This window comes from Lethenteron reissneri, chromosome 12 (assembly GCF_015708825.2).
Source record: "Lethenteron reissneri isolate LAM-NWPU_2019-01 chromosome 12, ASM1570882v1, whole genome shotgun sequence".
NCBI classification, from domain to species: domain Eukaryota; kingdom Metazoa; phylum Chordata; class Hyperoartia; order Petromyzontiformes; family Petromyzontidae; genus Lethenteron; species Lethenteron reissneri.
This window is the reverse complement of record NC_083790.1, coordinates 549,189-569,226: the sequence shown is the minus strand read 5'-3', so window position 1 is coordinate 569,226 and position 20,038 is coordinate 549,189. Positions and strand designations below refer to the sequence as shown.

The 20,038-nt window shown below is 55.3% G+C and overlaps 1 protein-coding gene across 7 annotated transcripts in view; it reads right to left on the bottom strand.

The window, feature by feature from the left end:
- Positions 1 to 4,049: 4,049 nt before the first annotated feature.
- Positions 4,050 to 20,038, bottom strand: part of LOC133341694 (histone-lysine N-methyltransferase EHMT2-like) — a 39,851-nt gene continuing 23,862 nt past the window's right edge. For all 7 annotated transcript variants that reach the window (XM_061550306.1, XM_061550308.1, XM_061550307.1 and 4 more), the window contains exons 11-27: positions 19,647 to 19,786; positions 19,073 to 19,216; positions 18,229 to 18,464; positions 17,607 to 17,858; positions 16,857 to 16,939; positions 16,391 to 16,497; positions 15,673 to 15,795; positions 14,724 to 14,930; positions 13,888 to 14,042; positions 13,512 to 13,679; positions 13,150 to 13,294; positions 12,363 to 12,440; positions 11,502 to 11,617; positions 10,976 to 11,062; positions 10,477 to 10,555; positions 8,636 to 8,811; positions 4,050 to 8,216 (exon numbers count right to left, since the gene is read on the bottom strand). In XM_061550306.1, coding sequence (XP_061406290.1) covers positions 7,664 to 8,216; positions 8,636 to 8,811; positions 10,477 to 10,555; positions 10,976 to 11,062; positions 11,502 to 11,617; positions 12,363 to 12,440; positions 13,150 to 13,294; positions 13,512 to 13,679; positions 13,888 to 14,042; positions 14,724 to 14,930; positions 15,673 to 15,795; positions 16,391 to 16,497; positions 16,857 to 16,939; positions 17,607 to 17,858; positions 18,229 to 18,464; positions 19,073 to 19,216; positions 19,647 to 19,786 — 2,849 coding nt within the window. In that variant the 3' untranslated portion in view covers positions 4,050 to 7,663. The remainder of the gene's footprint in view (positions 8,217 to 8,635; positions 8,812 to 10,476; positions 10,556 to 10,975; positions 11,063 to 11,501; positions 11,618 to 12,362; positions 12,441 to 13,149; positions 13,295 to 13,511; positions 13,680 to 13,887; positions 14,043 to 14,723; positions 14,931 to 15,672; positions 15,796 to 16,390; positions 16,498 to 16,856; positions 16,940 to 17,606; positions 17,859 to 18,228; positions 18,465 to 19,072; positions 19,217 to 19,646; positions 19,787 to 20,038) is intronic.

Here is a 20,038-nt window from a genome sequence, read left to right as displayed (position 1 = left end):
CTTGATCCTGCAGGGAGTGAACTTGATCCTGCAGTTAGTGGGCTTGATCTTGCAGGGAGTGAACTTGATCTTGCAGGGAGTGAACTTGATCCTGCAGGGAGTGAACTTGATCTTGCAGAGAGTGAACTTGGTCTTACAGGGAGTGAACTTGATCTTGCAGGGAGTGAACTTGATCTTGCAGGGAGTAAACTTGATCTTGCAGAGAGTGAACTTGATCTTGCAGGGAGTGAACTTGATCCTGCAGGGAGTAAACTTGATCTTGCAGGGAGTGAACTTGATCTTGCAGGGAGTGAACTTGATCTTGCAGGGAGTGAACTTGATCCTGCAGTTAGTGGGCTTGATCTTGCAGGGAGTGAACTTGATCTTGCAGGGAGTGAACTTGATCCTGCAGGGAGTGGGCTCGATCCTGCAGGGCAATGGCTGAGTCAGTCCCCCTCTCACGTTTCGGCGATCCCGGATAAATCCCGGGCGGGCTGCGCTTGGCGACGAGGAGACATCGCCGGGGCTCCACGGAGCTCCACGGAGCTCCGCCTGCCTCACTGTTCGCTCCAAGCCCGGGTGCCTCAGATGCCCGCTGGTCCGACTGGCCTACCGCCTGTCTGCCCGCCTGTCTGCCTGTCTGCCGGGCTCACAGCGTCCCGCTGGCTGGCTGGCTGGCTGCCTCTCTGCCTCTCTGTCTCTCTGCCTGCCCGGCTCTCCGGCTGCTCTCCGGCTGGCCTGGTGTCCAGCCCCAGGGCGGGTGGCTGCGACTGCGGAGCTGGGAGGAATTGCTGCTCCGCTCTCCTCCCTCTCTCTCTCCCCTCTCTCTCTGCTCTCTCTCTCTCTGACGAAGAAGGGGGGGGGGGGCTGTGCACGTGACCACACCCCGCACATCTACCCCGCCCCCCTCCCCCTTCTGCTCCCCCTCTAACCCCCACCCCCCGCACTCCGTACCAATAGGCTAGACCCCCCCCTCTCTCCCCCAATTTTGCCCCCCCCCCGCCTCCCGTCCCTTGATGCCGGAACGCGCGATGCGACGGGCACTGCGGGGGGAGGAGAGATGGGGGGTGGTGGTGGGGGGGGGGGATAATTAGAGGGATCAGGGAACGTGCGCGCCGGGGATGGGGTGGGAGCGGTGTGGGGGGTGGGGGCATCAATTAAGGAGGATGGTGGAGCGGGAGTCGGGTAGGGGGGGGATTAGCTAATTAGGGGGCTGGGTGGGTGGGCGGCTCGCGCGGTGTGGAGCGGTGTGGGGGGTCCGGGTGCGAGCGCTGGGCCACGTTGCATCCATCACGCGAGGTCTGAGAGCATGGGGAGGGAGGGAGGGAGGGGGAGGGAGGGGGGGTCGCGAACGCTGCTGGGATCGCCTGGTCGCCTGCTCCCCCCTGGCGGTGGCGCGTGGGATCAGAGCTGATCACCTCAGGATTGTCAAAGTGCACCTAGACTGGCACAAACGCCGTGCTGACGCCATCGGCCCATTGTTGTGGATGTCGTCTGGGCTGTGTGTCCCCTCGGTTGAATCGGCCTTGTTTGTCAATCAGCTACTCACCTCGACTCTATCAGCTACTCACCTCGACTATTCTCTATCAGCTACTCACCTCGGCCGTGTCATAAGCTATAGAGAATATAAATAACTTAAAAAATCCGACAATCCACCTCCGTCCCTTACCCGTCCCTCTACATACAAAATAGTCGTCACGATTCCACGTCCTTACCTGGGATGGACGATTTCAACAACTTTGGTTCAACACAGGCACACTCTGAACCCGTTCCGACATTCAGTGCAAGCCCAACTCCGCTGATGAGACGTTGAACGTAAAATTTGGTCCGGAGTTTTGCTTGTGTTGCACCAACGCTGCTGAAACTACACTACCAGGCGGAAGCATTGCGGCCGATGGGATGCCTAAAAGGAAAACTGTATTCTTATGTCACGTGCAGGGAGAGGTATGCAGAGGCGGCGGCGCCTTCTGTGCTTATCCAGTTTGTAAGTTGTGTCCAGCAAGCGCTCTAGCGACGTCACTGCCGTGGTGGACGAGGTAGGAGAGCAGTGAAGGCGCCTACGGGCCAGGGAATCCTTGGTCTTCGTGCTTCGTGTCGAGTTTTGTGTCAACAGATCTGGGCTAGTGGCCCAGAGACTGGACGCGTTCAGAATAGAGAGCTCTACATAAGGCGATCCCAGGATTCTCCAACAAGCGTACTATAAGCTCTCATATACTAAACCAGCAAGGTTTCACTGAAGGTTCAACATATATAATTGAGTGCTATGTAGAAAGAGAATCACGGGATGTTCAAGGAGGCTTCGGAAAAAGAAGAGGATCAAGAGACCAAATCACAAACATATCAGACGGGAGGATGGAAAGATCAACCGAATACTGACAACAGCTGAACCTCTGCTTCATTGACTCCAGCAAGGCGACATCAGCCGTCTCTGGTGCGGACCAATCAGTTTCAAAGACAATGCAGATATTAAGAGGATTGTTTTTGTTTGCATTCTGACCACCAGTATCGTGGTTAATGCAGACATGATTCCTTGTAAAACGTTTCATTTTGGTGTTTTAACATCTTAACACCTGTTTTGTTGCCAGAAAAAAGGGGAAAATCTCATACAGCAAAGCTTTTGTGTGGACCATGAAGGAGATGGGAATGCCAACTCCCCTCGTGTGTCTGTTACGTCATCTGTGCCAGCCAAAAAGCGAAGGTTAGAACAGAGTATAGATAATGGGGAGACAAGAATTTGACATTGGGAAAGGAGTAAGACACAGGGCTGTGTGCTGTCTCCTTACCTGTTGAACTTGTACAGGGAGCGTATTATGCGAGAGGCAGGCCTGGATTCTATCGAAGCAGGCGTGAAGATTGCAGGCAGAAGAATAAACAACTTACGAGATGCTGATACCACCCGACTAGCAAATAGCTAAGTTGAAATGATGACCCTGTTGGTAAATATTAAAAGAAGCGCGAGAGAAGGCCGGACTCTGCCTCAATCTCCAACAGACGAAGGTGATGGCGACAGAACTAAACTCATTTAGTCTGGAAAAACGAACCAACCGAAGTTGTGTAGAACTTTGTATTTCTGGGCGCCTTGGTTGCTGAAGGCGGGGAGTGGAGCCACGAGATGAGAAGACGGCTGGTTCTCGGTAGAACAGCCACGCCACAGCTCAATAAGATTTGGAGACAGGGGCATTACCATAAACACCAAGAGGCTTGTCAAAGCTCAGGTATTCCCTGTTGCCCTACATGGATGTGTCGTGGACGCCGAGATTGAGCGAGCGAAAGCGGGTTGGCGCATTCGAGATGTGGCGCTGGAGAAGAATGCTGCACCACGGACAGCCACAAAATCAAACACGTCCGTCCCGAGAGAGATCGGTCCCACTCTTCCACTCGAGGCCTTATTCGTGAAGCATACATCGACATACTTTGGGCACGTCACGAGGACCTCTTGACGAGAGGAATCGGTGTTTCTTGAGAATGGAGAAATTAGCAGGAGCAGAGGTCGACCTCCGAGGTGTATGGCCGACATCAAGAACACCGAGGCAGCGAGAGAGAGGCGATGTGGAAGTCGGAGTTTGGTCGTGGATGTCACCAGAGGTCGTACTCGACCTGATGGCACAAGGTGGCAAGGTGGTGGAGGAAGGACGAATGGTGTCCACGTCGAGGAGCCACTCCCAAGCTGGAGTGACGTGTGGGCTGTTGGGCTGCCGCGTGTCCGGGGATCGGCACCGCCTGTTCCGAGTGGCATCAGGAGTCGATTTGTATCGAGATCTGGTGCCGGGATCGCTGCGTTTAATTTCTTTGCAGTGGACTGCTGGCTGAGAAACATGTCCGGGTTGGTCTGAGGAAGAGGTGGCAGCCCCCCCACTCACTCACCCACTCGCTCAACCACTCAGCCACTATTTCATATGCCAAGTCACTCAGTAATCCACCCACTTACACACTTGCACCACCACTGTCACGGTGTGGTGGTTGTGGTTGGTGGCCAGAACCACACACCCACCACGTGTAGCCACTCCTTCCAATGCTTGCGATTTGCATTTCCGTCCCTGAGGCACATCATTGTCACGTGCAGGCCGGCGTAAAATGATCGGTGAGGGTTTTATTGACATTAAAACAATTGTGACATTATCCACATTTTACCATTAACCAACGCCTGCAGATCCAGATCATTCAAGCGGCAGATGTCTGTGCAACAGCACGCGCCTGCCATGTCATCGTCGAATGCATACGCACATAAAAAAACTATTTAACGTGGCTCGCTCGCTCGCCCGCGTGCTGGTCCACGCAGACAGGGTAGCTAGCAGCGGAGTGGGTCTGGCTCTGGGCTGAGTCCTGAATCTTACCAATACCACCATCTTAACACGCACTAACCTCCTGCAATAAAATCACGAACGGTTGCACAAACCACAGCGCGCAATCGTATCAATCGCCTGCAACCGCTGTGTCCAAATCCGGGCGAGTAGGTGCGCGACAAAATGAAACGGCGTGTCATTCGGGATTGTAACAACCAATCACAGTTTGCGAAAGCGTCACATGGTGATGAAATACTTCGTTACACATCGCCGTGCGGATCACAACCGGTTGCGCTGCTGTTCGCAACCGGTTGCAGAGCCGGCCACATACGAGAATTTCAGTTGCTTGCAACCAAGTTGTGAAACTGAGAGAAGTGTGTTTCAGTGTTGCACGACGTTAGGAACACAAGCAGGGTTGGGTGTGATGGTGGGGACCGAGTCTCCCCTACTGATCGCACAGTACCCCCCTAAATTCTTAGTCAAGTAAAAATGCTGGTAAAATATTTCATCCCCATAGACACAGGAGATGCCACCTAAAGTAGAACTCACGACAGACGAAATCAGACCGCTTCATTACTCATTTTGCACCCCCCCCCCCCCCCCCCCCCATCTTTATACCAGGTCCTATCAGCCAAAGCGCAGGAATGTGTGGACGCATGGACAACTGAGAGCCGTCACCGCGCCTGCGACGAAGGCCGGATTTCAAAACGTCTGGGAAACGCAACATTTGGGTTGCAGCGTGCGGTACGAGAGCCAAGGTGAGCGGAGCGTGCAGCAGGGAAACACGGCTCTGGATGCAAGCGCAGGGGGGTGTGAGCGCACAGCAAAATCATGAACTCTGCGCACACCTCGACACACAAGACACGAGGCGTGGCTGGCTAGTACCGCGCCCGGCTGTCTGTCTCCCCCAGTGGCGATGTTTACACACTGTACCAGGTAACAATTTGAGGCCGAGTCGACCTACGGGAGGCCCAGGACCGGTTCAGGTATCCGTCACTTGTGTTGGCCATGAGCGGGAATCAAATTGGGGTTGCTGGGTTTGCCGTGCAGCGCGCTAACCACTACACTACCGTAAACACGCACACACTTCAGTGCAAGCGTATCTTACTCGTATTCTACACAAATATAAAAACCATCATGCCCCTTCTTGCATTTAACAGACCGGGTGGACAAGTATTGTTTGCGAGAATATATTAAGGCCGGCACAGAGCAAAATGGGATGGTGTGCCCCTGTCCATGAATTGGCCACCCTTTTGTCTGCAGTACTAACATTTTACAAATTTTGCCAGGTGCTTATTTAAAGATAAATCGACCTAGGGGACGCCCAGGATCAGTTTAGAGATCACTCAACACCCATGTTGGCCGTGGCCCGAAATCAAATGGCTGCCGGGGTCGCAGCGCGCTAATGATTGCACCACCACTCATTACACACACGGTCTTAAGACAGCCTGACACGTACACAGAGCTCCCCCCCCCATTATAACATTACGCCACAGTTGCTCACACTCGGACATACATGCTCTGTTATCACGTATGAACGCTCCCAGTTACAAACGCACAAAGACAACGATATCCCGTGTCGCCTTAACAGTGTAGGAGCAAGTGCTGTCAAGTGAGCAGGGTACGAAGGCCGGTACAGCAGACAAGGGGGTGGGTGGCCAGCACTACGCCCAGCCGGCCTTCGCCTCCCTAGTGCAGATGTTTATACACCACACCAGGTACTCATTTGAGGCCGAGTAGACCTAGGGGAGGCTTAGAATCGGTTCAGATAATCTTCACTGATGGCCGGGAGTGGGAATCGCAAGGTTTGTAGTGGAGCGTCTTAACCCACTGCACTACCGCTCCACACAGTCGGTCGCAAACATACGATGACACGCACACAGTATTCGCTCTCAAGTCTCACACACGCACACACACACGAGGATGAGGAGGGGCTGGGGTCAGGGCTGTGCCCTTAGCCCTGCGCCTCACTCAACCTTTCCGGAAATGAATCCAGGAGAGAAGAATCCGAGCCGAGGCAGAATCCGACTCCAGTCTCGCGTTGGATCAAGTGGCGCAGTAATGCAACGCGAAAAAGCTCGCATCGATCCTACCGCCAAAACACATCGCTAACCCGAGCCGCAGTGCCCGAGCCCCAACCAAACCTCACCGACACCACGGGGAGACAAAAACACGTCACCATCTTCTTCGTCGCAATAAAATGGTGCCATTCGTCATCGACGCCCGCTGCGTAAAAAGGGGGGGGGGGGGTGTCCACATCAACACAGGGAGCATTCGCTGCTCCCTGCGTCATCCATCAGGCTAGAGGAGGTACTCCACTGGTGTCGCCAAAATCCTACAAACATTAAATAGATTCAAAATATATTTAATCCGGACCCATCATGCGGGCACGCCAGAGGGGAGTGTGATTGTGGGGGGGCGGAGGGGGGGGGCCATCTCCTGGAATGGTCGGCGCAGTCGCCGGAGGGGTTCAGCGGAACCCACCGGGGGATTCTAACGTGGCGCTCCAGGGGACGAATACTGCTCGACGAGCCATGAGCGGTTCCGATGCGTAAAACCGCTCTGCGTGCGTTGCGGCTTTCATTGCGAGCGCAAGCGACCGGTTTGACACGAGGACTCGGGGGGAGGGGCACGAAGGAGGGGGGGGATAGAGCCCCCAGTGACTCCCATCCGTCACCTCCTCACCAATGAATCCCAGCCAATCGCATCATTCGGTTCGCTCACGAACAACGCAGCACAAGGGACCGTAGCACCGAGCGGGCGCAGCGGGGCGTCACTGACCTGACACACAGCTCACGGCGAAAGCCGTCCGGTCCAACCTAACACTATCCACACGTTAGTGCACTCCTACGGGGAAGGGGGGGGGGTCAGGCCTCAAATAGAGCTAAACCCTCGCATGAGTGAGGGAGATGCTTTCTGGAGGGCACAGCAATGGAACCGGCTTCCGGCGTGGAGTTGATCCAGCCCGACTGGCCACTCCACCTGCTCCACGCGGACCTTGTATGAGGGGCCCCGGGGCCATGCGTGTCAATTCCCGGGGCAAGAGCTCTTTGGAACGCAGAGTGGCGTTCAAGACCCACGGACAACGGTGAGCTTTAACCGTAGCTGGAGTTCCCAGGACATCTCCTGTGGGTGCGGGATTCAACTCGGAGCACATGCAGCAGGCAGCGAGCCAGCGCCAAAGTCCGCGTCCAGCACCGCCACCGCCACCACCAACGCCACTACCACCACCACCAACATGATGACGACGACTCGCTGGCCCTGCGCTACACGCGTGACACAGAGCAGAGCACGCAACGACGAGTAGTCTGGGCTAGACGCAGGGTTTTGACGATGACGCGGGGAGGAGAGGGGGCGTCCACCTCGGTGCCCACCCTGCCGGCTCGACGGCCGGGCGGCCCTCAGTGCAGGGGCGGTGGCGGCGGTGGCGGCGGCGGCGGTGGTGGCGGCGGCGGAGGCGGCACGATGGCGGTGGGGTGAGTGTCGTCGCGAGGGGAGGCCACGGCACGCGGTGGCGGCGGGGACAGCACGGCCGCCGCCGCCGCCGCCGGGTGGGCGTTGTGGCCGGGGCTGGCCGCGGAGGTGGCGGGCGGCTGGCGCTGTGGCGGGTTGCTGTGCGTGCTGTGCGACCCGTAGGAATTCACGGGCGACCCCGTGCGTGCGTACGTGTGCACGTTGTTGAGCGCGCTCGCAAAATGTTCACTCTGCGGCCCGAAGACGGGAGGCGACGGAGTGGCTGCGACGCGGTTGGGGGCGGCGGGGATTGGCGGTGGCGGCGGTGGGGCCGGTGGGGTGCCACCGCCGCTGCCATCCAGGAGACCCGGCAGGCCGGATGCCTCGGCCTGAGCGTGGCGGCGAGCGATCATCTCGGCGGAGTGCTTGCATTTCTCCGAGCCGCACTGGCACGTGAAGTAGCGGCTTTTGATGTCCCAGAACCGTTCGCCATAGTCAAACCTACAGAAACAAAGACCGTATAGCCTTAAGACTGTTGGGCAAGTGCTTTTATGCGAGTACCACCTGTGAAGGCCGGCACAGCACACGAGGGGAGGGTGGCCAGCACCACGCTGGGCTGTTTGTTATTTTGCACATATTATTTTCACAGTACAAAGATCGCCGGGATTGGGTCACATTCCCATAACGCAATTACACTTCACCGAGTATCGTCCATTACAGTGGTGCGGGTTTCCGCTAGCATGGGATGTTAGCGCAGCGGGACGTTACGCTCGTGTGGCGCATCTGCGCGCCGGTGTGGTGAGTGCGGCGAGCGTGGTGAGCGTGGTAAGCGCGGCGAGCGTGGTGAGCGTGGTGAGCGTGGCGGGTGTGGTGAGCGCGGTGAGCGTGTGGTGAGTGCGGTGAGCGCGTGGTGTCCTCACCCGAGCTCCTCTCCGGCCAGCACGTGGCGGCTGCTGAAGAAGGCGATGCGAGGGAATCGAAGGTCCTGGTGCGACATGAAGACGCGCACTGGCACCAGGTTGGGCTCGCATAGGTGGTTGATGAAGCGGCTCACGTTCCCGTAGTACCGCGCGTCGATGCAGTACACCTCTCCGTCCTGCTCGCACACGTGCACACGGGGTGAAGTACGCACATCCACGCACCGAGGCCGTGATGCACCCGAGAGATGCACTTGGAGGTGGTGGCTACGCTGCTGCACGGCACTGCCTGTAATCCAGCACCCAGGAGGCAGCAGTGGATCGCGGCGCAAGTGTTGTGAAAGTCGTGCGAGCATCGAGGTGTCAGACCCTGCCTTGCCAGAATTGCTGTACAGCAAGCGTGCACTAATCTCTATCCGTTCCATCTGCATGGAATACAGCGTGGCCCCCTTGCACGTGTGAGTTTTCTGAGTGAACGCCAGGTTTCCTCCCGCATGTATAAACCCTCGTTGGCGAAAAGCAAGTCTAAAGATGTATCAAAGTGCTCTGCAATATTGCGCAGCGTTGCAAGGTGCAGTTTGCATGAACGACACTACAATATGAAAACACTGATCATTATCGTTATTACTTAGGACAATCGTGACTGGCAATGGCCATAACTTCCTCCTCCGCGCGTTGCCTCTTTCTCTGCAGTGCGTCTCACGAACGAACGAGGACTGCCCTTGGATGCGCAAAGATTCCGTTTCCCAAATCTGGACAAAATCGAATAGCAGTTTCCCCTTTTCAACCGCTGGGAAGGCAACTTCCATCAATCAGATTGCAGACAGAGGTCACGTGACCACCCGTGGTTGTGGGCTGTGTAGGCCAATCACCGTTCATCAAACACAACCTTTCAAACAAGCCCTGCTGCTCTCCTCCCACACGAAAGACAGAATTTAATACATTGGACGAGCATCCCAATGGATCAGCAGCCTCCCGACAACGAGTCTTGGGACTGGTTGAGGCTATTCCCGAGTAAATAAATAACACTGCCATTCTTAATGAGAAATTTGCACGTGGCCCGAACTTGGGCTTCCATTAGGTCGGCTCTGACTTAAACGAGTATCTGGTACGGTCGAGATTCGGTGGAGCTTTTCACAGTAAACGATCAAATCATTTGCGAATTATGATATCACTCGAGATAGTAATCACGGTGCTCTTTGCACAATGACCCTCCAGCTCTCAGAGAGACGAGAGGTTTTATCACACCGTGTGTGGCTTTTAAAACGCCAACACAAGGCTTAACGGCCAGCGCCGTGAGCGGACCAAAGGGCGGAGGCTTGCCACAATTGCTCGTGCCCCGCTCTCCAATTTCATCACCATTACGACTCCTGGACAGCGACGGATAATTCGCTATCGCCGCACATGATCCGATGCCGGAACAGACGGATGGACGGACCGAGGGATAAGAGGTTTTTAATCGCAGGGTGCGATTCATCGATACTCAGCCCACTGTGGCACAACATGTTACACTGCGATTGCATCAGAGCGGGTGTATTCGGCACTCCTTAGCAGATTACCATACTGGAACAAAGCCGGTCAGTGCGGGGTGGTCAAGGTGGGGAAAGTGGAAGACTCGCAATGGTTAAATATCAGGTGAGGGGAGAGGTGGTGCATGCGGAGGAGGTGGTGCATGAGGAGGTGGTGCATGCGGAGGAGGTGGTGCATGAGGAGGAGGTGGTGCATGCGGAGGAGGTGGTCATGCGGAGGAGGTGGTGCATGAGGAGGAGGTGGTGCATGAGGAGGAGGTGGTGCATGAGGAGGAGAGGATGGAGGAGGAAGAGGCGCGATTGTCCACCACACACCTTATTGTCAAGATCAAACAGGTACGAGTCATCCTCGCGAACATCCGCCTCGGCATCCGAGATTATCTCGCCCACGTACCTGCACACGCCACGCATACGCCACGCACACGCCACGCACACGCCACGCACACGCCACGCACACACCACGTGAGCTGGCCATGTCCCCCCGTGTCACCTCGCCTTTACCAGGGTAAGTCCTAAATAGCAGCAGAACTTTATATTCAAGTTGGGTTCATATGGGATCACCTTTACGATAGTTACCAAGACTCGCCCAGTCCCGCCAGGCGCACGGACAGAGCGACAATTCATAAACACTCTCGACGTGAGTGGGAAAGCGTTATGAACATGACGCAAACAGGCTGAGTTTCATCTTCCCCTTGCGGGGGAACGGTGATGACCTCCGACAGGAGGAAGAAAACCGAGCAAAGGCCGCAGAGAACAGACCGAGCACAGTGACTAACGAGCGGGGGGGGGGCGTCGGAGCGGGACGGTCACTCACTCGCAGATGAAGGTGCCGGGCAGGATGTCCTGCAGAGCACGCACGCCCCAGCCCATCTTGGCAGTGCGGTACAGCTGCATGCGCACCCTGCATGCCGGTGGTGGTGGTGATGGATGGAGTGTGTGGGTGCAAACACGATACCCAGAGTAAAAACCACACTGACGACGAAACAAGGCGATACGAGATCTACAGCTAGCTGCTTTCACGCTACCCGCTGTGTATTTTGATTCACTCTTCAATGCTGTCTGAATGGCTGTTCCTGAGTGTTAATCTGCTGCTGCTGTGGTGGGGTCTCCTTTTCAAATAGTTTTGCAGTTATATCTTAGATTTTCAACGTTTCATTTTTCTCTATCCTCCCTTTAACCCTCTTCTCCCCACCGAGGTCACCCTTGACAAAGAGCTGTCTAGTTGCCAATGGGCCCTGCCCCAGGTGACCAGAAATAAATCAACTGCAGACAGACATCCAGTGCGCCGGGCGCTGTTTGGTCGCGCGTGCCACAGGTAAACGCCAGAGCGCTGCACGCACCTGATCCCGTGCTGCACCACCCGGTTCTTGCAGCTCCTCCAGCAGCTGCACGAGTGGTTGCACTCGAAGATGAGTGGCGGCTCAATCTTGTTGAACTCGGGCAGCAGCCTCCCATCCTGCCCCACGCACAGCAACGAGGCATCGGGGCTCATCTCCCGTTCACAGCCCTGAGCCGGTCGTGGAAATTCTACGTTCCTATGACGAGGGCGAATATGTTCATAGGATGACCACTGTCGACTTCTTCACAAAGTGGTAGTTATTTAATAGACTCTGAAGGGATGATGAGCCGAGTCAACCCCACAACCGGGATTTGAACTCGCAACCTTCCAATTGCAAGCCACTCGCTCTACCGCTAAGCACTCACAGCCCTGTGGCGATGAACGGCGTCCCCAAGCCGTGTTGGTCATGGTGGTTGTTTGACCATACTACACCACGCTTATCTGTGCGGGTTGGTGAAGTGCTGGATGGCCCAGGACTGTTTCAGTTATCACTCGCCACCGATGTTAGCCGTGGTTGGAAATCTAACTTGCATATACATATCAATTTTAATCAATGAGTCAATTAAATGCGTCATGCCTACTTGACATAAAAACAACAGTCCGAATGCAGCAATCGTAAGCTCATTGATAAACACTGGCAGACAGGTAGATAGCTTGTAGGTGCACAGGTGGACAAGTAGACAATGGACATGTAAACAGGTGTACGGATACACAAGTCGACAGGCAAGTTATTAGGTTGAGATGTAGACAATTACACAGGTCGGACAAAGGGACAGGTAGACAGAGGGACATCTGAACAGGTCCCAGGTGGAGTGAGGACCTCAAGCATGGCGTGCACCTGTGCGCTGTCCGCAGCACGTACCTTGTCGTACCAGCAGCGAATGCTGAGCTGCCCACACAGGCAGTTGCTGGACGAGCAATCGTCCCCACAGCTGCAGTGCTGCAATCAGAGGGGTCAAAAGGTCAGACGGTGAGAGGCAGGGTATGAAGGGGGGCGGCACAAAAATGGACGCCCATTGCATCGGAGAGGAAGAGTTGAAATCAGATTCCTGAACTAGTAAGACAGAGCACGGTTTGCAGTGCTCACCACCTGCCAGGCCAGGTCGCCCTCAAGCAGGTAACATCCACGTCAGCACTTCATGTTTCACTCAAATTACTTCTGGGATGCTGGATAGACCGGAGAAGGTGGCACGTGACTACTAGTCACAGCCAAAGCGAGAAGTATGCTGTATGCGGTGTGCCGAACATGGAAAAATTTCCGGGCTACCAAAAGATCTCGTCAACTTGACAAAGGACAAATCTAGCAGACTTTCTAGGACGGGCACAGCACGGTGCAGATTCATTGAGCTTTGGGTGGTGGAGGGTGACAGGACTTGGCCAGATCATTGCATGGCCTAACCCAAAAGTCAATATTGAATCTTAATATTGGCTGCAAAACCTACGCGTTGACTTCACAAACGAGTAATATTCTTTACAACCAGCAACACCTCGGGACTTAAGGTTTCATTTGTCAAATTTCCACTTTAAGGAGTTAAATATGCTGATCGTTCAACTGAATAGACCCGGCTGAAATTAATCCCTGCTCCAGGTGTGCCCAGGGGTTGCCCAGATGTGTCCAGGTGTGCCGGCGGGCGACCCACGGTCTGTACCTGCAGGTGCGTGATGTTGCAGTCGATGTTCATAGGAGACGTCTCGCAGCTCTTGGCCAGGTATTTGTAGTCGGCGGGCGGCGGCTCCTCATCGACGCCATTCACGCACGGGATCGGCACGTTTTCGTAGCCACGCGCGATGTCCCTGGGGCGTGCGCAACCACAACCGCATGTGACGTGCGAGTACGAGATACACGCATAACCACGCACAGCAACCTCGTAACCACAAACATCGATTCATACATAATCGCTCAACCAGACACGACATAAGCACCGCTGTAGTGCAGTTAAACCGTTTCCTCTAGGCAGTACGTCCCAGGGTGAGCGGGCTAGGGGTGTGCGGGTGAGGGATGAGGTGCTACCGGGTGAGGATGCGCTCGGTGCGAGCGGGCCGGCAGGCCACGATCTCACGCAGTTTGCGGTTCATCTGCAGCGCCAGCCACACCGTCGAGTCGACGGAGGCGCACTCCATGGGCGTCTCGCCCTCCTTGTTGCGCACGTCCACGTTGGCGCCCCGCGCCAGCAGCAGCCTGCACACAGTAAACAAAGATCCCCCGCGTAGCCTGACACAAGTGCTGTAGGCGAGTATAGGCGAGTAGCACCTAACGAAGAGTGGAACGACACACGAACGAGCGGTTGGCTAGCACCACGCTGGCTAACACCACGCCCGGTTGCCACTTTGCTCCCCACGCACTCGTAGTGACATACACTTGCATTGACGATGCGTTGAACACTCACACGACACACTCGTAGTGGTTCTCGCGCGAGGCAATGTGTAGCGGCGTGTCGCCGTGCAGGTTGGCCGCGTGCAGGTCGCACTGCGCATTGATGAACTCTTCGGCGATGTCCACGCTGCCGGCAAACGCCGCCCAGTGCAGGCAAATGTTCTCCTCCTGCGCACACACCGCATGGCACAGGTTGTAGCAAATGTGTCGTTAAGACCTTCCACCACCCGGTATGGCTGAACAAACCGAGCTATGGCGTGGACAGGTGTTTAACGACGCGTCAATTATTAAATTCGCAACGTTTCGCTTCAAACTGCGAAAAGCATCTTCAGGACAGGACAAGATCCAGGAAGTCAGAATTACCGTGGCACCTTAAATAGGGGTCATGACCTCACAGGATTTAAACATTAACCAATGATTACAATTATTATTTGATTATTCTTTATAACTATTCATGAATAAAAGAGCCTGTAGCAGGATTGCATCACTATGTTAACAAATCTAGAAAGAAACCGACATGCTAATCTGAAAGATTACCACGACATTAGGTGACAACACAACGGACAACTGTGGGCCTAACAACACGTGAAACCTCCGAGTTTCGACGCATGGTGGGGGCCGCCGCACAGTGGGCGACCAGACACGGATGGGAGATGAGGCAAGGGGTGGGGGTGAGCAGACGGGCTGATGAGCAGACACCCAGTGAGGGGACAGATTGGTGAGGAGGGTGGTCAGACAGGCTGATGGGGAGGCTGAACAAACATGAAGCGAGTAGACAAAGAGTAAATCGGCGGGGATATTGGACAGTTTGGTTAGCGGCGGGGCCGGCGAGGATGGCGGTGGACCCACGTTGTCCCTCAGCGTCACGTCAGCGCCACGGGACAGCAGCAGCCTCACGACGTCCACGTGCTTGTACTCGGCCGTCCAGATGATCGGCGTCCAGCCGCCGTCGTCCTGGCAGTTGATATTGACTTTGCCGGTGGACACCAGGTACTGCACCACCTCTAGGTTGCCCTTCTTGGCGGCCAGGTGCAGGCAGGTGGCCCCCTCGTCGTCCTGAGAGAGAGCGCCAGCAACGGCGGCGTGAAACAGCGCGACCCAGAAAGTGTGGGACCACCGCACGCGAGAATCACGTGGGCTTGAGTGGGAAGCGCACACACCCCGGCCGCCGAGTGATCTCGACCGCTCCCCTCTCTGGCTAGTCCCATCTCTAAACCGGCACTGGGGGAACCTTTTTGTTACCGAGAGTCGAATAGGACTTTCAAATATCTTACGTGGAAAATCAGAGGTAAACACACACACATTAGTGTTATCCAATAAGAATATGAAAAAATTAGGGGCTCGCGTTTATCATCGCAACAAAAGTGATTGAGCAGATTAAATACAAAGTATTGTAAAACATTATGGAGGTTGAAAATATTACCCAAGAGTAACCAATTAGTGCAGCTAAGATGCTTGGAGTGATTCCAAGCAGCAGGCCTGATGTAGCCAACGTGATAAATCGGTAACCGTCACACGGCTCTTCCATGTCAAATGCCTGGCAAAACCAATACCATCACCGAGGTGGGCCAGAAGATGGTAAATGGTCTTTCGGTCGGAAGAGCAACCAAAGACGTGGCCCTGACACTTTGTGAAAACCAAGCAGGTGCCACACTGTGCCACACTGTGCCACACTGTGCCACACTGTGCCACACTGTGCCACACTGTGCCACACTGTGCCACACTGTGCCACACTGTGCCACAAAGTTTACGCCCCTGAACCGAGACAGGCGCTGGTGCACTGCCGTTCAATCCCCACCTTGTGAGCCACGTAGGCCCCAGCCTTGACCAGGTAGCGCGTCGACGCCAGCTGGTTCGACTCGGCCGCCTGCAGCAGCGGAGTCTTCTGGTCCTGGTCGCACGCGTCTATGTTGCCGCCCGCCTGCGATTACAAACAAGTGACAACAGATCACGGCCCGCACGTGGATTGTGTGAAGGATTCCAACACACGTTCGTCCTCGATTGGTAGCTGTCAGGGCAAAGGTAATTGCATCTTTTTTTTGCATGTTCACCACAAGTGCGTGTAGTTATTGCAGACAGGATTCCTTGAAAAAGGATTCTGTTTGGTGTTTTAACATCTTAACACATGTTTTTATTGCCAGAAAGGGTACAACCTATTGTTATATTTATAGACAGCAGTAGTGACCCCCACGGTACGAACAACCATAGCTACCGCACAAATGCTTCCAATCTTGCTTGCAAAGTATTCAGAAAAACAAAAACACGGCACCAGTTTAGGTGGGAAGGTGCCACCTCCCCCCCTACTACATATACCAGACGTTACTGGAACGGACTTCAAAATATGGTCTACGATATCCGCTGTTTTACAACGCACTAAGGGTCCCCTCTGCTCTGTGAGAGTTCCAAAGTGGGATTCTTCGTCTCATGACACAACACCGATAACGTAATCGGGAAAAGCTCCTGCAAGTGTGAGTGTGCGTGTGTGCAGCTGGTGCGGGCGAGCGTGCGAAGGCCACCTGCACGAGGGTGTGGAGGACCTCCACGTGGCCCCTCTCGGCCGCCCCGTGCATCGGAGTTCTCTTCCTCTGCCCTTCGATGGCCACATTGGGGTCCAGTCCCTCCACTGCACGCACACACACGCGCACGCGCGACACGCACGCATTTGCGCACAAAGATCCCTCAATTGGCCTTTACAAGACTGTTGGGGCAAGTGCTGCCAACGAGCAGGTATGATGATCGGCAAGGCGCACGAGGTGGATGGTGCATGAACAGAACCGCGCCGACCTTCGTCTTGCCAGCACTGATATTTGCCTACAGGCAGCGGGCGCTCACGCGAGGCCATGTCGCAATTAACTACAGAAACAACGGTAGTGAATCACAATCTTCTAGTTGGTTGATCAATCGACTCGCATCGACTGCTCGTACCAGTTGTTAACCGGCACTGCTATTGACAAAGCCGCCCGCCCGCCCGTCGCATCGTACCCAACATCAGCAGCACCTTCTGCAGCTCCCCCAGCCGTGACGCCAGATACAACTGCTTGGGGTTGAAGCGAAGTTTCTTGGGTCTGCAGGCCGTGGGGGAGACGCAAGGAGGTTAAAACCGGGGCTCGGCACAGAATTTCACATTTACAACGATAAACAATACAATCTCTCATCCACACACCAGACAGTCAACGGGAACGTGTCTACTGTCAGTTTGACTTTCATAAGGAGAACAGCTTCTAGACGTCTCCATTACGTTTGACCTGTTGACCCAACAATGAGGCTCATCAGTGCTGCTTAACCACTCCACCATTTTGAAAAGCCCGGCTGGTGCTGCATACAACCCACAGGTGTGGTGTGCTGTTGGGGAGGAGATCTGTGGAGGCTTGCAGGGAAATGTTGAAATTCAACTCATTTGAGATGCAATGACTACCCGCAACCCTACTCACAAATTATCTAATTGGGTGAAACTGTATAGCAACAGTGGCCCCTTGTGAAAACTACAAACGACTATAACGGGGTGAATCCCTATCATTGGGGCATGAGTCACTCTCTCCCCTTCCTCTCGGTCTCTGCGAAGCCTCCTCACTCTGGCAAGCACGACACCGTGCTCACTACCAGAGGGAGAAGGAGGGAGACGTAGGAGTAGGGGTGGGAGGAGACTGCGGGGGAAGAGAGATGCAGCAGGAGGAAAAGGGAGGAGGTAAGAGGGAGGAGATGGAGTTGGGCGGAGGTAGGGGGAGGTGGCACCTTTCCGTGTGCAGCGTGATGAGCGCCTGCTCCAGGAGCTCCTTGCTGCCGGCCGAGGGCAGCCCCGTCGCCGAGATCACCGCTCCGCTCTTGAGGGTCGTCGCAGGGCCGGCGACCTCCCCCTCGCTCAGCGGCGCCTCCCCCTCGCTCCCAGACGGAGCCGAAGCCGGCGCCGCACTCGCCGAAATCACGGCTGCGGCCGGTGGCGCCGCCTGGGCACGGCTCGGCTCGGGTGCCGGACGCATACGCGCGCTGCCGGCACAGAAATTGACGCACGCGAGATTCAAGCACAGAAACTCGGTGGAGTCCTCTGTGAACGTTGCCGATGGGAAAATGCGGAAGCTCAGAGCTGGGCAGGTGTATACACACTTGACAGCATCCAATAACTGCATAACCGGGCCCTATCATAGACAATCGCGTTCCACCACACACAACCAAATCTCAGTACACTTCACCACACACCTCCATGTTCCACCACGCTCCACAATGCACCCACACGGGACCATCCCACTCTGCACACAACCACACCCCACCACACACAACAGCTGTGGCTACTTATCACATGTCCCACTGCACACGATTACGTAGCACCACCACGACCACACCACCGCTCTCGCTGCACCTGGTGCCGCCGGGGCGCATGTGCAGGCTGTCGAAGGCCCGCACGGACTGCGCTGCCGAGCCAGTAATGGTGGCGGCAGCGGCAGCGGCGTCGGCGGCGGAGACAGTGACCTCCCGCGCCGACGAGGCCTCCTCCCCGCAGTGCGGGCAGTAGAGTGAGCCGTTGAGGCGCGACACGCAGCGCACGTGGAACCGGTGAGAGATGCCTACGTCCGGCTGGCACTCCAGGAACGTGCCCTGGGGCAACACGAACGCAGGAGAAAAAAATTAATACAAACGAGAATAATCACGCGTACGCAACACGGACCCTGCAACGCATACCAACATGTGCTTGTCCTCGCAAGATAACGTCACACCATAGCTACGTCGTGGAGAAAAAATGCCCACGCCATGTGACATCATCACCTTAGCTTAAAAGGCTTGTGTTAGTGTTGGTTTTATTATTAAGCATGAGTTTGCCACCAAGTGTTGCGTAACACTTTGATCAATTTGGCCAGTCCCAAACAGCAACGCAACTTTGCACAAAAAATGTGATTCTCATCGGATTACCTTTGGGAGAGTTAATTTCCCGCATTTCGTTACCGACAGGCGGACGGACAGAGAGAGGGAGCGAAGGCATCAATGCTTTCAGACCGAGTGTGCAAGCGTTAAAGGACAATGATCCTCCTCCACGTGTAGCCTCTACTAAATTGTTGGGGAGGGGCTTCCTGCCTTTAAAAATGGCAGCTACTGATTTGAAAGGTGCCCAAGTAATCAACCGAGACCAGCGCTGGTCTTGTGAAGGCGTGGTATGGTTATGTTGCACCCCCGCGCAGTGCATCACGAGCGTCACGCATGCACCCTACCGTGGAGCAGAAGAAGCCGCACCCCGGGCAGCAGTGGTGCGTCATCATCTTGGCGCGGTGCTCCTCGCACACCACCATGAGCTGCACACGGCTCGATGGCCGCATCGTCTCCTGCTTGGCCACCGAGCGAAGGCACCGCGTCAACTGCTCGCGTCACCACGGAGACAGGACGGAATCACCACGGAAACCACCCGTGTCACCACAGAGACCAAACAATGTCACCAGGAAACCACCCGTGTCACCACGGAAACCAGCCAGTCACCATATAAACCTCTGGTGTAACAACAGGTCTCACCACAGTAACCGGCTGGTGCGACCACAGAAACCACTGGGGTCACCACAGAAGCTGGCCGGGCATCATGGAAAGCACCGACGTCAACACAGAAACCACTAGCATCAGTGCACACATACGTACTGAGAAATAAAACATTTAATAAAGAGAAAGTGACCACATCTCCGCATCAGGACCTTGCTTAAAACTATTGTTGCGCCTTTCCCAGATAAATAACAGCTAATACCAATCTTACTATAATTTTAATAACGATAGGTTGGGCACACACGCACGCACACACACCTGCCCATTGGTGCTCTCCGTGGCCATGCACTTGCCACTGGACAGCTTGCTGATCTCGCGGTTCTTGGGTGCCTCCATGCGGCAGCTGCACAGGGGCAGCTCCTGCAGCCCCTCCTCCATGTCCGAGCTGCGCCTCGACTCTGCGTGACGAGCGGACGAGAGGGAGGGATGAGCGAGGGAAAGGGGGAGGGAGCCCAGGGGAAACCTTTTTTCCCCACTCCACAGTCCCGCTGCAGCATCAGGGCCATGCGAAGCCAGTCCCGGTATGACTCAGGAGGCTCCAGACTTTTGTTTCCACTGTGGTACTAGAGCCGTGTGCCCACTGATGTCACAAGCAATGATGGGGTCGATGTGGCTGTGCACCCACACTGCTCATCTTTCTCAAGTGTACG